Below are 18,717 nucleotides of genomic sequence, written 5' to 3'. Positions count from 1 at the left end.
TATGTTAAAAACATTTCAAAAAGACTAAAAATTGCAAATACAGCTTTATTATGCTGTAAATAAATATGACTATTTAATTCCTCTACATTTTGGCAAAACAACTCTGAGCGTTGTAATCAATAACTGTATTCGCATTTACACTACTAAATGTACATGATAAAGTTATACTTACTGTGTTGAAGCTCCAAATTATGTCCCCTGAATTATCCTGATCAAACAAACATGTACCATAATCATCTTCAGTGTCGCATAAATTGTATGAGGGAGCTGAAAAAGGGCTGACAATAATTCACTGTAATCACCTTTTATTAGCACGATCTTTCTATATTACTCTTTCGTGAAAATAGGATTTTGGTAATTATCGCAACATATACAATCCAAATAGTTTTCTATAGTGATTAACATTTTGAGTAGCATTGAGTTTCTCAATTCATCTTGAAAAGCTATATCATACTTTTAATTCACCTCGAAGTGTTATATTATACTGAAGAACAAGTTTCCTATTTCTTAGTAGGAGCATGAAATCTACATCGTTTTCTGTAGATTGTGAGACAATCCACTGTTCTGAAGACTAAATAGGATACAGAGGACTGTATTAAACCTTAGAAACAGGCCGGAATTACAATCAGGGATTGTGCTTAATCAAGAAGATGGACATAATCTTGTAATTTGATTTTGTTGTGACTAGGAAAAATATATTGGTTTGTCACCTTGTTAATGCAAAGTGAAGATAACGAACAGTGATCAATCTCATAACTCTTACAAGCAATACAAAATAGATAGTTGGGCAAACACGGACCCCTGGACACACCAAAAGTGGGATCAGGTGCCTAGGAGGAGTAAGCATCCCCTGTTAATATATCGGATAGTTGTGAACTGTTTGTTGTGATTTACGTTGAAATTTTACCACAGATGCAGACATGAGCTTAGGACTCAGTACTGTAGCGTGGAGGGGGTATTTATCATAACAATATCTGCCACGATACAGGACCTAGGTTTTAAAGGTCTCATCCAAAAGACCCATGATTCTCACTTCTGTATGCAGAACGGTGGCTGAAGGGTAAGCAACTTCCTATCTTTGAACTCGAACACACGACACCCCGGTCACGAAACACCGTAACCACTGACTCACCGTGATAAGTTGGAAATTGCATATGTATTGTGTTAAAAGTAAAAGTTGTCAGGTTTGTCAATACGCAATTTCCGAGATATCGACTCATCTGTGATGGAGTTACGTTCAGTATTGTACTGAACACTTGGGGTGGTACAGGATTTATATGAATATAATATTCTACTTTCGACTATAAAAGCGTGAATTTTGTTTACAACAAACCGTAATATACATTAGAATATCAAGTATAATTTGTTCAAATTAGGCCATTATATTAAATGAATATGTCTTTATCTTTATTTCGGTTTGGTATAGTTGATCACTTCACAAAGAAATTTGGTGGATTTCGTTTTTAGAACTATCTTATTTTCAAATACTGAAAATTTTACTAAACATTTGTTTTCCTGTAGTTTGGGCATTTGCAGACCACCTAGTAGAAGTTAAAATTTAAGCTTGAATGCAACCACCTTTTGTGCACAATTATAAATGTTGCGTCTCATCGTACACAAGAGCTCCAGAATGGGAAAAAAAACCCATTGAATAACTTTGAAACTGCGTATTGAAATCATCAACAGGAAATTATAATCATTACCTACTTGCTGCACCCATACTTGAATTACCTCTGAATTCGTCACAGTTTGTGCCCGACATGCCGTTGGTGCAGGCACACGTGTAAGCTCCACCCCCGCCATTTTCCGAGCACAGGGACCCCGTCTTACAGGGAGAACTCATACAACCTATAAAAGAGAAAACATTGTTATATGTGTGCTTCACGAACAAAGTGATGATAACTTCAATCATCGGATTTTAATTTTAAACAGTATTTTCTTTTTACTATATTGCAAGTTTCACTTATTTAAATGTTATAAAAATCCCAATACAGTCTCATTAGTTCAATTATGACGTAATAGATTTATAGAATTACATGTTTTCTATTGTTACTTATATGTAGTTGTATTGTATTTTAAAGGTATACATGTAAATACATCCCTTCAATATATCAGTTCAATTTTGAACGTGTTTTGTCGTTGATTATTCTACAAATTGCAATGATAGCCATTTCTGAATCTTGATGAATATAGTACATCTATTTTAACGGTAGGAATTTTGATAAAAATCAAAGTAAAACGTAAATATAAAAAAATGAATATCCTTTTTGTAAATACACGAGAGGATGAATTGCAACGTTTCACGTCTGCATACTTCAACAGTTCTTTAAACGAGATGGTGTGATCATTATACATCTATAATTTCCACTCTCAAAAACCTTTTGAAGACGTTGGCATCTGAAATTTGGAGTTATGTCAATTTTTGGGGAAGTGTAATTTTGATTTCTACATTGAAGGAGAATTAGGATATTAAAACAAAAACTGGGGTCACAATGCTTGTTATTGAGCTACAGTGTTCTAAACATGACCTTTTTGCACTTAAAACTGACTCAGGATCTATTCAATTAAACTTGATTTGTCTGTTAGTGTCGATACAACGTAAGTAAAACAAATCAATCATTACATAAAATAGATACATAATCACGGCTTCTAACAATACAGATTTTAAAAAAAACCCAGTTTGATACAAGTAATGGAAATAAATAATGACATTTTTGCACTTGATATAAGAAAGAATTCATGATATCAAATTTGAGAGTTTAAAAGGACATATTAGGAGTAATGTCAAATTTCTAAAATTTCACATTTTCAACATCTTCCCTTAAAATTTCGAATGGAATTAAAACAAAAAGGGAAGGGGTGTTGAGATCAAATTTTTTAAATAATTGTCAAAAATTCTGAATTTTAAAACAAAATTTCGAGTAAATTAATCTAAACTTTTTTTTAAGAATCGGTGTTCTTTGGGAAATAATATCAACCAAATTTAATAAATGACAACATAAATCACATATTGTCCGGGTTCTCCATTATCTTCCATTTGAATATGTAGGAAAATTTGGAATGGAAATCTTGGCCGGTTAAGAGATGAAACTTTGGTGACATCGTGAATTAGGTTTTAAAATCTCTTATTTGTAAACAAAACACCTTTTCATCATTCCGAAAAAATAAAAACCAACAACAAAATCCATACAAAATCAAGGGCGAGATCAAAAGGTCGATGTCGGATAAAAATTCAAATAGTTAGGGGGAGGGGGATAAAATCTCCCGTAAGTTTCTCTCTCCCGTAAATTTCTATCATTCACTTTACACTACACTTTAGAGGAAAAAAGAAAACAATACAAGCGACTTGTAGAAACCGCATAATAATGCTACATCTAAAAGAACATTCAATATTTTGGATGTACACTTTCATTCGTGAATAAACAACAGATAAAGTATATATAGTGTTTATGTATAATTGTATGCTTTTACCTGTCAATCCATTGGTTTCAACATTCATCTTATCTAGTTTCAAATGGGGATGGAGGGGTCTTGGTGAAGCCTATGTGAAATTTGTTTTTTTGTCAGACATTGAACTTTTCATCTCGCCCTTAAAAGAGAGCTTCTATCACTCTTTCAATGGTGAAATCATACTTATTGACCTCGTATGAAGCATAAGTTCTCAAGTCTCTCATAGAGGTCATAAATTAAATTTTTGTGTAATGCACCACTTTAAACTCTTCCAATTACGGTCACATTCCATATCAAACGTACTGAAGAACTGTCTTTAATGACAATCACCGGAAGTGTTATCATATGAAGGCGGATGTTTGCTATAGCTCAGTTAAATCAGAAAAGAGATAGATGATGACCAGAGAAATTGTTAATATTTGCGTAAAAAGTTGTTTTTTTTACTTCTGCATTTAAAACCATCTTGGAGAATATAATATGCTGCAATTTTGTGTTTATGATAGACATAACTACGATATATCATTCAACAGAGTATTATATAATCATTGTAACATGGGGGGTTATCGGATAAAGGTTAGGAAATAAGATTACAAGCAGCAACTGGAGGACAATTTACTTTCGTGCGCAGATATTCTCGGTTTGTTTAAAAAAAATGTATATGTGCTAGTTTGAATTTTTCCAAAAAATCTCAAACTTATGTTTGAGGTTTCTTTTATAATTAGCAGTTAAAATGTGAATAAAATCTCAGAATTACGTTCATGATTCAAGAAATCGAGGTCAGGTCTTCATTTGACAATGGATAGTTGCTAATATTCCTGGCACTGTATGTTTCCGTTGGAGTATTCAAAGATTGATATATGCTAATAGATGGAAAACGATACATCAAATCCTCCAAATTTGTTTTACTGTTACGTAGAAAAATAAAACAGAATAGTTTTACCTGATTGAATGGCTTCCACTTTAATGGTAAAACCTGTTCCCGGCGTGAAGGCATTTTTGCTGTTGAATCTAATCATGAAGGGAGAATACTCGCCGATGTTGGTCTGTGTATATGTTTTGGGAACTGTAGATTGTCCACACAATCTTAATTAAAAAAAAGATTGAAATTAATTAAACTGATTCTTGACTCCGAATACTTCCATCCATTTCATGAGAAAAAAAATCAATAACGTGTGTTCGCTCACTATGACATACTATGCCTGTAGCTTGCACTGCGACGGCCCTGAGCGCTAAGCATAGGTCTGAATTTGTGTTACTTCACCAACAGTTGTTTAAGTCACTATGAGTGAAAAATGCTCGACGTGACTAAAACAAACACACCAACACATAACTTTTAGAACCCCACTGTTTAATGATTTTGTTTGTTTTCTTTCTATATTGTTTTACGTCACATCGAGACTTTTTTTTAATTATAGACGTCACCAGTTGTAGGTGAAGCGCAAATTTTGACCTATATCTGACGCTTCAAACTCTTCATCGTGCCAAGGACAATTGTCAGACGGAAACTCCGTTTTTAAGGTCATATCCAAAAAGTCCCGTGATTGAAAATTTCATTTCAAATGGCGGACGCCTGGAGAAGAAACGGCAATTTCTCTGCTTTAAACGTCTTAATTTTGATGCAGCGCTAAGATCAATACCACGAGCGCAATGTCACCACTACCTACCGCGAGCGCGATGTCACCACTACCTACCGCGAGCGCGATGTCACCACTACCTACCGCGAGTGTGATGTCACCACTACCTACCGGGAGTGTGATGTCACCACTACCTACCGCGAGCGCGATGTCACCACTACCTACCGCGAGTGTGATGTCACCACTACCTACCGGGAGTGTGATGTCACCACTACCTACCGCGAGTGTGATGTCACCACTACCTACCGCGAGTGTGATGTCACCACTACCTACCGCGAGTGTGATGTCACCACTACCTACCGCGAGTGTGATGTCACCACTACCTACCGGGAGTGCTCCTCTTACAGAAAATATCATCACTGTGTGGGTATACGATTCTGGAATGGGGTGTAAACTATCAAAATATCAAATTATCAAATTCAATATTTTTTGTTTCAAATGTATGCTTAAATACCTTGTAGTCAGTACACGAATACTTCGATATTTTATTTCCAGCTAGAAGAAATTTTGATAAAAATAGCTTTGTCATCATACTCTTTTCCGTCATTGCCGATGAGGTAATCACGGAATTCCAACCAATGATGACAGTCGTTATTTGAGTCGAAGGGGAGATCAACCGATGTAACTGTGGCCGTCATGATGGAGTTGGGTTCACCCTAAAAATAACACATGGAGAATATATGATGTAATATTTCGATATTATCATTTCGGAAAACAGTTCCAAGTTTTTGTTTATCCAGAACTGCCAATAACCTGAATTTTTATTGGTGAAAATGTAGATAACGAACAGTGATCTCATAATCCCCATAAAGAATACAAAAATAAGAGTAAACACAGAGCCCTATATCTTTATCAGGTTAACGGAAAAATCCGTAGTCAAAATTAGTGTTCAAAGAACGACATTGGGCTTACCGGTAAAACACACCAGGCAGCAGTCGACCTAACGACAGGCTGTATTTGCAAATTAGATCCCATATAAAACGCCACACGGATATCCGAGTTGATATCTGATTGGATACTGAGTATCAGATTTGATACCGAGTTGATATCTGATTGGATGTTTTTTAATTCTTTTATGTAATAAAGTATATTGTAGATATGATTTACATGAACAAAAGAAGAACATTTAATTAGTTATTGGAAGCTGACATGAAAACATATATCTTTGCACTTAAATTCTGCTGCTTGAAATCGCTAGAACGATCCTCTATTTCATTTTCTATCGGAAACATGATACTCAGCCCGAAGCTTAATTCTGTGCCGACGGCCGTTTGTTCTAACTGTTCAATATTTGAAATTGAGAATTAGCATAAAGTATAGTCCATTACAATGCGCTTCATACACTTTTTTATTTGTGAATTCATGTACTAAGAGATATATCAAATTTTACCCATCAGAGATGTCTAATAGGTTTGTATGAAATTGTTCTATGAACCTCTCAAAAGGCACAGTTTAGCATAAGTTATAAACATGAGATTTGTACTATTTTAAAACTCCACTACCAAATATATCAACAACAAATAAGATAACTACATCAACAATAACAAGAAAACAACAACAACAACAAACAACAACAAACAATAACAACAGCGCTCATGAGTTATTACCTTTACGAGCCATGTGCACTCTTTTCCAGTTGTGTATGACGTCATCTTGATTTCGTCGGACCCGCCATTTGATAAATTGATGATACCACCACAATCTAAAAATAACCCGTTGAGTGACCATAAATGTAATCTTCTAAAAATATACGACATAAGCAAGTGTAACGGAAAAAATCTAGAATTAACTCGATGAGTAAGGATGGAAAAGGAAGGAAAATCTCAAAATAACCCAATGAGTAAATATAAAGGGAAATATCTAAAAATAACTTGATGAGTAAGTATGGAGGAAAAATACAGTTTGGGGTGTTAATGGTTTAAACTTCAGCTACCATCATAAAAGTTTCCATAAAGATATAGATGCCATTTATCGATGAAACGATGAAGCCAACCAAACTGATAATCAGTTCTACTGTATACTCATTCTTTGACATAAAGCTGTGAATTGTATTTACTGTCATCAGGTGAATGGTATTTACTGTCATCATGCGAATTGTATTTACTGCCATCATGTGAATTGTATTTACTGCCATCATGTGAATTGTATTTACTGTCAGCATGTGAATTGTATTTACTGTCATCATGCGAATTGTATTTACTGCCATCATGTGAATTGTATTTACTGCCATCATGTGAATTATATTTACTGTCAGCATGTGAATTGTATTTACTGCCATCAAGTGAATTGTATTTACTGTCATCAAGTGAATTACATTTACTGTCATCAGGTGAATTGTATTTACTGTCATCAGGTGCATTGTATTTACTTTCATCAGGTGAATTGCAATTTGAGTTGAAATTTTATCACCTGTAAAGTGTTACAGTTTCTTAATAAACAAGCAAAGATCCACAGTTACTACGTGACTGATGACTAATTTAAATGCTATTGGTATATCCATAAAATGGGCGAGATGGGATACAGTAAACATTTACATTGACTTAGTTATATATTTATATACAGAGAGAGAGAGAGAGAGAGAGAGAGAGAGAGAGAGAGAGAGAGAGAGAGAGGCAATTGCTTACCAGGATCGGTGTCCAGTTCTTCACAGGTTACCCCTTTAAGTCCCGTGGGACAGTGACAGCTACAGGCCGCCTGGGCCAATGGTCTCTTTCTGAACCCGCCATACTTACAGTCTAAAGTACAGGCCGCTACAAAATAAAGATAAAATACCATGCAGTGACGGATCCACATAATGTTTAAATGGGAGATCCATATAATGTTTAAATGGGAGATCCAGATAATGTTTAAACGAGAGATCCAGATAATGTTTAAATGGGAGATCCAGAAAATGTTTAAATGGGAGATTGCAATCCAAGCTTGCAACTTTTTCGCTCAAGAAAGGGAAGTGTTATAAGACCCCCCAATAAAAGCAAACAAATGACTGGCCTTTTTTACACATCCAACCAAAGGGGACTGTGATCCCTGAAACTCGCCTTAAGATCCGCCACTGTTTAATACCGAGATGAATGAGTATTCCCCCCACAGATGTATACATTATCACAGGCAGGTAAAATTCTTTAATTGTTACAACTGTAAGTTCCCCGAATCCCTCAAGACAACACTGATTTCTTTATCTAGTACAACACATTTATTTCTGTTTAGAATTTAAAAGAAACAAGAAATCATTGGGATCTTCAATCAAATGTCACCCAAAGTTCGTTCTCGGACTAAACGGTAATGGTTTGCAAAATGTGACACCTAGCGAAGGAACAGTCCTGCTTATATTAAAAGTCTTACGTTGGACTCGGTACCAGAAACAAGAATCGAACCAGCGAGTTCTCGGTAGAGGGAGTCTTAGCCACAAGACTATCGCGACTAATAGTGTTATTACTGTAATAGACACGGTATTAATGATACGGACTTAAACAGTATTCGTTTCGTCTAAACAGTATACATGCAATAATGTCTACAATAATACAACGTCATAACAATAGTACGTTCATCAATGTGATTGTGACGTTGACACACTCTTAGTTGGTGACAAAATCACGTAAACTATTGCAAATTTTAAAATGGACGAATAAGGAATGCATGTTTGGAAAGAAATATTCTGGAAAGGGATTTTTCTTGCAGGGTGATTTTTTTGTAATTATATTTTGTAACTCATAATAAAGTTCAAAAGCTATTTTTCGAATTACTAGATGACTTGAAATTCCTCATGGAAATATTGTACTTCCTTTGGGAGAAATATAAGATTATTCTACCTAAACACCAATTCAGTTACGTGTGCATGCTTCAGGTATGTTTAGCGGATTTGTTTTTTCAAATAAGTTGCTTGAAGTTTGGCGCAATATTCAATTTACAAGCATATCATTTTCCTGCGCTAAAACAGCGAACATTTTCAACGTACCAAAATTACCCGACATCCGATATCATACATTGAATTGAAAATAATCAATGCACTCCAATCAATTCACCCGTGGGCAAGTTATACAGAAATTAACCAATCAACCCACCTGTAGGGCAGCTGTACAGAAATTAACCAATCAACTCACCTGTGGAGCAGCTGTACAGAAATTAACCAATCAACTCACCTGTTGGGCAGTTGTACACTTTGTTGATCTCCGCCAAGTCGTAGTACGACAAAACGTATTTGCTGTTGGTAATCAGATACGTTAGATCGGGATCAGGGATAGTCATGGTGACCTTTCCATTTGAAGTGAATGCCTTCAATAAAATAAGAATTTTTCAAGATGCACATACTCCTATGAATTTTCATATATATATATATATATATATATATATATATATATATATATATATATATATATAATATATATATATATATATATATATATATATATATATGTGTGTGTGTGTGTGTGTGTGTGTGTGTGTGTGTGTGTGTGTGTGTGTGTGTGTGTGTGTGTGTGTGTGTGTGTGTGTGTGTGTGTGTGTGTGTGTGTGTGTGTGTGAAACCTGCATAATCCGCCAATAACATGCATTAGAAAACGGTGGGTTTTTTCTAAGAGTTAGACGTGATGTCGGGTTGTAAAGTGAGAATGAATTAAGCTACAGAGACTGATGATGAATTACTATCTAAGGGAGTTGATGCACCTGTCTCTTTAGGTGTATTTCTGATTTAGTTCAGAGGAGTTATAGGTACAGTGCACACAATTAATTGGATAAAACAATTGGAAATTTGTTAAAATATTTTCTTCATCTTTTTTATAATATCAAGCTTTAATTTTGTCATTTTATAACCAGAAATCGGGACCAAATATCTAAAGCTGAAAAGGGAATATTATATAAGGACATATAACAAACATTTAAGAAAAAAAGAAATGTTTGTAAAACATATATGCCCCCATGGTGCAAAATTGAAAAGGGTTATATGCATGCATCATTTAATTGATATTAGTGCCAAACCAATTCAAAATATTGAGCAGACAGTATCTTCCTATGTCCAGAGTGGATTGACCATGTGACCTAAAAATAAAGGCCCTCTTCTCGTTATGCTGTACCAGTGTACTAAGTTGGGTGTCAATCAAGCAAATAATTCTTAAAATATAGGAGACAATATATCACTATGCCCAGTTTAACCCTTGACCATATGAACCCAATTTCTATAAGGATCATATTCTCCTTAGGATGCACCAGTGTACCAAGTTTGTTGTCTGTCAAGCAAAAGTTTCTAAAGATATTGAATGGACAGAATATCCATATGTCCAGTTTGACCTTTGACTATGCGACCTCAAAATCAATAGCGGTCATCTACACCTTAGGATTTACCAATGTACTAATTTTAATATATGTCAAGCAAAGGGTTCTCAAGATATTGAGTGGACAGGATCTCCCTATGTTCAGTTTGTCCTTTGACATTTCACCACGTGACCTCAAAATCAATAGGGGTCATCTTCTCTTGAAGATGTACCAATGTACTAGGTTTGATGTCTGTCAAGTAAAGGCCTCCATAAACATTGAGGGGATCTTACATTTTTATGTCCAGTTTAACCACAGACCTTTGACCATGTGATCTCTAAATCAATATGGGTCATCTACTCTTCACTATATACCAGTGTACCAAGTTTAATGTCTGTCAAGAAAAGATTTCTCAAGATATTGAGCGGACAGTATCTTCCTATGTCCAGAGTGGATTGACCATTGACTTTTAACTTTTTGAGCTGAAATTCAATAGGGTCCCTTTCTACGCATAGCTAAACCACATATGAAATATCATAACGATTAAGTAAATGGTTCTCAAGATATTGAGCAGACAACACGTGGTCTACCGACCAACGTACCGACCAACAGGTGTAAAGCAATATGCCCCTCTTATTTGCAGGAGGGGGAGCATAAAACATTTCTCGACATAAATTGATAATTAGATTGCATCTTCAAAATACCACAGCTTTATTTATTATACAGGTAGCAAACCAACGTTTGATTTATACTTTATTTTATCGGAATAAAGATATCAGTATCACAAACACCATTGATACGCACATATTTCTTTTTCTGAGTTTAAGTACGAAATAAATTCCTGTTTTGACGATACACAAGGGCATGGGCTGCGACACCTTATCCTACCATTCTTCATGCTATCATCTTTTACATGGGCTGCGATACCTTACCCTACCATTCTTCATGCTATCATCTTTTACATGGGCTGCGACACCTTATCCTACCATTATTCATGCTATCATCTATTAGAATCAAATTTAAATGCCATGATCTACTAGAGTGATTTCTACTAGAGTTTTTAGTGTAGACTCTGATTTACTCAAGTCAATTTATAATGCTAGAATTTAGTATAATCAAACTTTAATGCTATGATATAACACTCATAATTTAATAATATGATTTACTATATATAGTAAAGCTTTAACACTATAATTTACTAAGCTCAAACTTTGAAATAACGATTTACTATGTTCAAAATTCAATTTTATGATTTTATTGATTTACTAAAGTAAAAGTTTAATTCTATGATTTACTGTAGTTATACTTTAATACTAAGTTTATTATATTCCAAATGTAATACTATACTCAAACTTGAATAATACGATCTACTAAAGACAAACTTAAATACTATGGTTTACTACAATCTATCTTTAGTATTATGGTTTAACTTTGTTTTCTTCGAGTCAGAGTTTAGTGTGGATATAGTTCCTTATAGAGATCAATGTAGATAGAGTTCCTTATAGAGATCAATGTGGATAGAGTTCCTTATAGAGATCATTGTGGATATAGTTCCTTATAGAGATCATTGTGGATAGAGTTCCTTATAGAGATCAATGTGGATAGAGTTCCTTATAGACATCAATGTGGATAGAGTTCCTTATAGAGATCAATGTGGATAGAGTTCCTTATAGAGATCAAGGTGGATAGAGTTCCTTATAGAGATCAATGTGGATAGAGTTCCTTATAGAGATCAATGTGGATAGAGTTCCTTATAGACATCAATGTGGATAGAGTTCCTTATAGAGATCAATGTGGATAGAGTTCCTTATAGACATCAATGTGGATAGAGTTCCTTATAGAGATCAATGTGGATAGAGTTCCTTATAGACATCAATGTGGATAGAGTTCCTTATAGAGATCAATGTGGATAGGCTACCTTATAGTGATCATTGTGGATAGAGTACCTTATAAAGATCAGTGTGGATAGGGTACCTTATAGACATCAATGTGGATGGGGTACTTTAGTGATCAGTCTTATATCAAAAGATTAAGTACGAAATAACAAGCATACACATGTTATCTTTATTTAATGACTTGCCGCTAAATGATACTGGTATGTAATCGTAAGGCTTGCCGCTAAATGATACTGGAGTATAGATCTGTAATCGTAAGGTTCGTTGTTGATTGTATGTTGACTTACCGTTAAATGATACTGCAGTATAGATCTGTAATCGTAAGGTTCGTTGTTGATTGTATGTTGACTTACCGTTAAATGATACTGCAGTATAGATCTGTAATCGTAAGGTTCGTTGTTGATTGTATGTTGACTTACCGTTAAATGATACTGCAGTATAGATCTGTAATCGTAAGGTTCGTTGTTGATGGTATGTTGACTGAGGGCGTATTGATTGTTGTAATCAGGCCGGATGTTTTCCCAGTTGATCTTCACAAAGTACTTCCTCCTGTCTCTCTGTTGTTCGTGGATCCCTCCCATGGCGTGCTGCATCTCGTGCAAGATGATGTATCCCTTAGGAAGGATCAAAATGTCAACATGACAAATGTCGACCACTAGGGAATCAGCATTGTTCGTGAGGGGCACAATGTTTGCTGATTTCGTCGATACATTTCACCCACGAATTTAAGTCCCCATGAACCAGTGATTCTACGCAATAATTTCTATAGGAATATGGTTAATATTTTTGAAATGGCGTTGATCCACGAAATTCCAACCAATCAAACTAAAAAACAGTTAGCTATCCACGAACATTGCCCCCCTTCTTATCTCCACGAACCTGAATTATTCCAAAATAAGTGCTGAGACAATAACCAATCTGTTTATGGTTGATACAAGTTTATTTGTAAATTGTTGTAGGGTGGCAAGATGTTTGTAAGTGTTTTGTCTTATCGCGAACGTGCTTAAAACTGAATTTCAGAGGGCAATCGAAGAGTATTAATAAATGTACTTTAAGAAGTTATTAAATTACATTTGTGAAAATCATGTATGAAATCAAGTGCAAAACCTGGCAAAGTAATTCAAATTATTTAATTCACCTAATCAACTTCATCCAAAATCTACATTTCTACTCTTAACAAATTTTCCCGTTAGAGTGCAAATTGAAAATCATAATATGAAGGCCCCAAGTGAATGTCATGAGAAGCTTATAATCCTAACACAGCGAAAAGGGGAATGAATTGCAAAACGTTGCCAGTCCGCGTAGGAACACTATCAAATTGCCATGTGAAACCACTTCACACGTTCAGAGACAGAGGATAAGGATCTAACGGCATGCATCCAGATAGGGATCGAAAGTTCGTCATCGCCAAGGTTATAATCACATTGAAGGGCGTAAGCACAGTTTTAGGGTGTGTTTTTTTTCTCTAGCTCCCTTTCACACATTCACTGATAATCGAGGATCTTCATTACGTGATGGTCCATGACATCCTTGTCACCATCGTGTACAAACCGTATATACATCAGGCGTCGTCCGGGTCCATCCGGCTTGGTCAAGCCAAACCGGGAAAACAATTAACATGTAAGACCGTGTTGACACCGGCATGTCGATGTCAAAGAACACAAAGAACCCGGATTATCCCGAATGAACAGAATTTTACATCCGGCGTTGACCGGCTCCTCATCCGTGAATGTGTGAAAAGGGCTTAATTTTTTTTTGCACGCGAATAAAGAAGAAAAAACATTTACAGATAAACATCCACTTCCGAGACCAAGAGGTTGTCCACCATCGCGTCTGATGTTTCCAACATAGGACCAACACCTGTGGAAGAAGGCAACATTGGGTTAAGTCAGGTATGATAAATGTAACTGCTGTGGAATCCATGGGCGCTCAATTTTTGGTGGGTATCAATGTCCTAAAAATTTCAAACAACGAAATACACATTTCATATAAAGTTTCATATCCACCAAAAATTGCGCAAAATCTCAAAAATCCACGAAAAGTGGCCTCTATAATTCAAATGTATATTATTTTCTTTATCTTTTTCATGATTGAAGTTAGTAACCATTTTCAGTAATATGCTCAACGGTGGAGAATTTAAAAGTAATGTTTATGTCAATATTTTCACACTGGTATAGAATAAAACCACTGTTCGTAGCAAAGGGGTCCCTGTGAGGACTTTGATTAAATTAAGCAGGGCAATCATACATATATATAAACCCACCCGGACGTGTCACCAGTGAAGCGAACAAAATATTGATCATCAACTGTTTTCAGTCTCCATCTCACGCAGGTTGTTGCGGAGATGTTCGATGCAGTGGCCTGAATGCGATCCACAGCGGTAGATAATCTACTCCCTAAAACGGAAACGAGGCAATGTGATATTATTTCTATTAATATCTCTTTGTTACATTCAATCACGTAGTTTTGTTTTTTAAAATAGGCGTAGGGGGCGGAGGAAAACTTGACTTATTTGAGATTCATGACAAGCATTGAAACCCGTTCACAATAAAACATTCAATTATGTAGGCGTATCAGACGGAATTTCCAAACAATTCTTTTCTGGGTTTTTTTTTCTAACTATGGGTATCAAGTTCGAGAGGGTCATTAGCTGTTATTTTGTTATAAAATTTGAATTGAACATTACTCTATATACTTTATATCGATGACGTTTTGTCTATTAACAATGATAGCTTTCATTCATATGTCGATTTGATATATCCCTGTGAGCTCGAAATAAAGGACACCACAGAGTCGTCCACTTCTGCTTCATACTTAGATATTTTATTGAAAGTAGACATTAACGGCAAACTGACAACTCGACTGTATGACAAACGGGATGATTTTAGCTTCTCCATCGTCAACTTCCCATATCTGTGTAGCAATATTCCATTATCACCTGCATATGGTGTTTATATATCTCAACTGATTCGATATGCAAGAGCTTGTTCTGCGTATAGTCAGTTTTTAAATCGAGGTAAGCTACTGACAAGCAGGTTGATGGTACAGGAATTTCAACAGTCTCGATTGAAGTCAGCATTTCGCAAATTCTTGGTCTTTATAACGATCTACTTCGTCAGTACAACCTCGCAATGGGTCAAATGCTGGCTGACGTGTTTCATACCGATTGTTAAGCCGTTCTTGGCACACTGATTTTGACTGCGGATAACTCCGTTTACCTGATCAGGATATAGGGCTCACGGCGGGTGTGACCGGTCAACAGGGGGTGCTTACTCGTCCTTGGCACCTGATCCCACCTCTGGTGTGTCCAGGGGTCCGTGTTTGCCCAACTATCTATTTTGTATTGCTTATAGGAGTTATGAGATTGTTCACTGTTCGTTATCTTCACCTTGCATATATCAGTAAGTGCTGTATCAAACGGGCGTGTGATAAAGGTAATGCTTTATCTCACTTGCAATATACACCACACGTATGATATATATTTCTTTACACTAACAGCGGTTATCTAAAGTGCCTTTGTTGGGTTTCTCTTGTTTTTGCACAAAACGAATGTTTTATCAGTCATTATAGCGGGTTCGCTGGCGCAAAGGTATGCTAACGATTTTCTGCGGCATAACTTTTGGCGGACAAAACAGTTTTTTCTCTTGCAAATACTGAAGTTACAATTCGGTTCATATTTGGCGAGGGAAATTTTGGCGGAAAACTGCCTAACCTCTGAAATAAGCCAAATTTATCACCCGCAAAAAAATCCCCGCTATACGGTACATTCCTATGCCATTAAGAGGAATTTAAGAACTAAATGGTTGCCATCACCTTTACAGCTAATGTCCCTTTAAACCAGTTATTTTATATTTATTTCGATATTGTATAAATCTCTAATGTCATATATGTACATGTACATATATTTTCACATACAATGTACTAAAATCACCAAGGCCACGGAATAATTAGGTTGTCAAATTTTCTAGACGATCTGTCCCTTCCTCAGCTCAAACTAAGAGGTTTACATCAGAAGAAGAACTAGCACTGAACTACACTAAATCTACAAACGTATTTTAACGGCAAATCACATGTTTATTGATACCCTAAGGTAATTTTGATACTATGTCGTGACCTTTAAATCATCCATCGACCTCTTCTGAGGTACAACATACATATTTTTAAAATACGTGTGATATTTCTGAAATAACTTTCTCTGTCTTAAGAGTGAAAATATTTTTGAAAAAAGGCATTTCTTTCCCCAACAATTCCAGCGCATTCAATTGATATTCATACAAAGCTCAATATACCAAATATAGTACAAATACTTCACGTTTTTCGAATATAAGAAACATAGAAACACAACTAAAAGATCTTTTTACCAAAAGAAGTTTCATCGATTTCGTATGGAATGACCCCGCCTGGCCAAAGCGAACTCGGAGAGATCCCAAAATTTCTAGTTTCAATTCCACTTTCCTGATAAAAAATAAATAGTTGAATCAGTAAACAAAACGTTGATAAGTCATTGACAAAGATTTAAATATATATATATATATATATATATGATAACCTGGTACCTATGTATATGATACACTGGTCAGTAGATCTCTATATATATGATAACCTGGTCAGTAGATCTCTATATATATGATAACCTGGTCAGTAGATCTCTATATATATGATAACCTGGTCAGTAGATCTCTATATATATGATAACCTGGTCAGTAGATCTCTATATATATGATAACCTGGTCAGTAGCTCTCTATATACATGATAAACTGATCAGTAGATCTCTATATATATGATAACCTGGTCAGTAGATCTCTATATATATGATAACCTGGTCAGTAGATCTCTATATATATGATAACCTGGTCAGTAGATCTCTATATATATGATAACCTGGTCAGTAGCTCTCTATATACATGATAAACTGATCAGTAGATCTCTATATATATGATAACTTGGTCAGTAGATCTCTATATATATGATAACCTGGTCAGTGGATCTCTGTATATATGATCACCTGGTCAGTAGATCTCTATATATATGATAACCTGGTCAGTGGATCTCTGTATATATGATCACCTGGTCAGTAGATCTCTATATATATGATCACCTGGTCAGTAGATCTCTCTATATATATGATAAACTGGTCAGTAGATCTCTATATATATGATAACCTGGTCAGTAGATCTCTATATATATGATAACCTGGTCAGTAGCTCTCTATATACATGATAAACTGATCAGTAGATCTCTATATATATGATCACCTGGTCAGTAGATCTCTATATATATGATAACCTGGTCAGTGGATCTCTGTATATATGATCACCTGGTCAGTAGATCTCTATATATATGATAACCTGGTCAGTGGATCTCTGTATATATGATCACCTGGTCAGTAGATCTCTATATATATGATCACCTGGTCAGTAGATCTCTATATATATATGATAAACTGGTCAGTAGATCTCTATATATATGATAACCTGGTCAGTAGATCTCTATATATATGATAAACTGGTCAGTGGATCTCTATATATATGATAACCTGGTCAGTAGATCTCTATATATATGATAACCTGGTCAGTAGATCTCTATATATATGACCACCTGGTCAGTAGATCTCTATATATATATGATAACCTGGTCAGTAGATCTCTATATATATGATAACCTGGTCAGTAGATCTCTATATATATGATAAACTGGTCAGTGGATCTCTATATATCATATACCTAGTAGTTTATCAGCCCTGATACACCTATCTTGGCTAGGATGAGTCAGCTGCAAGTAGGTAGGGCTGTCTCGCACTAAGGGCCGAGATATCTCTGTCTCGGCCCGTTGTCAAGGGGCTGTCTCGCCCTCAAATTTCAAATGGCTATTTCTTCTTTAATATTTTGAAATCTAACTTAACTACATGAAAAAATGATGTTAGACACATTTTTTTTCAAATATAATACTTTCTTCCACGACAAAATTTAATTTAAGCAGAAAAATTAAATAAAAACGTTTTCAAAAACAGCGCTAAATTGTAGCGAGTATCTAAGCAAGGGGGGGGGGGGGGGGGTAACCCAAGTAACAATTGTTTATTTAGAACATTAACACGTTTAACTTCATTTAAAAACAATCAACGTTCTAGGAGACAGAAAACAGTAGGAGGATTATGGAGGGTGATATTAAAGCATTATTAGAAATTCCCGGTCCTAATGGAGATCAAAATGTTAATTTACGGTAATTTTGATGTAGAAAACTGCTTTAAAACGATTTCTGAAATCTAAAATCCCTAGGACTTGGCAATAAAACGAGAACAGCAGAACCAATATCTTCCGACGTTTTTCAACGATATAGATGCTAAACAGATGGGAAACGGTTAAAAAAAACTTACTTCAGTATAAGGTAACATTCCCTAAGCAAATAAATAGCAGCATCAGATCTGTAAACATTCCCGTTCATACGATGACGCCACGTAAACAAAGTTCTACAACTCTTACAAATTATATGAAAT

The 18,717-nt window shown here is 35.4% G+C and overlaps 1 protein-coding gene across 1 annotated transcript in view; it reads right to left on the bottom strand.

The window, feature by feature from the left end:
• Nucleotides 1-18,717, bottom strand: part of LOC125662628 (fibropellin-1-like) — a 71,229-nt gene that overhangs the window by 40,229 nt on the left and 12,283 nt on the right. Inside the window, exons 5-15 of the mRNA XM_048894909.2 lie at nt 16,585-16,678; nt 14,487-14,619; nt 14,011-14,083; nt 12,643-12,837; nt 9,221-9,353; nt 7,709-7,834; nt 6,692-6,786; nt 5,619-5,740; nt 4,391-4,533; nt 1,732-1,848; nt 173-267 (exon numbers count right to left, since the gene is read on the bottom strand). Coding sequence (XP_048750866.2) covers nt 173-267; nt 1,732-1,848; nt 4,391-4,533; nt 5,619-5,740; nt 6,692-6,786; nt 7,709-7,834; nt 9,221-9,353; nt 12,643-12,837; nt 14,011-14,083; nt 14,487-14,619; nt 16,585-16,678 — 1,326 coding nt within the window. The remainder of the gene's footprint in view (nt 1-172; nt 268-1,731; nt 1,849-4,390; nt 4,534-5,618; nt 5,741-6,691; nt 6,787-7,708; nt 7,835-9,220; nt 9,354-12,642; nt 12,838-14,010; nt 14,084-14,486; nt 14,620-16,584; nt 16,679-18,717) is intronic.

The sequence above is a fragment of the Ostrea edulis genome, chromosome 8 (genome assembly GCF_947568905.1).
Source record: "Ostrea edulis chromosome 8, xbOstEdul1.1, whole genome shotgun sequence".
NCBI lineage: Eukaryota > Metazoa > Mollusca > Bivalvia > Ostreida > Ostreidae > Ostrea > Ostrea edulis.
This window is presented reverse-complemented; position numbering and strand designations above follow the sequence as displayed.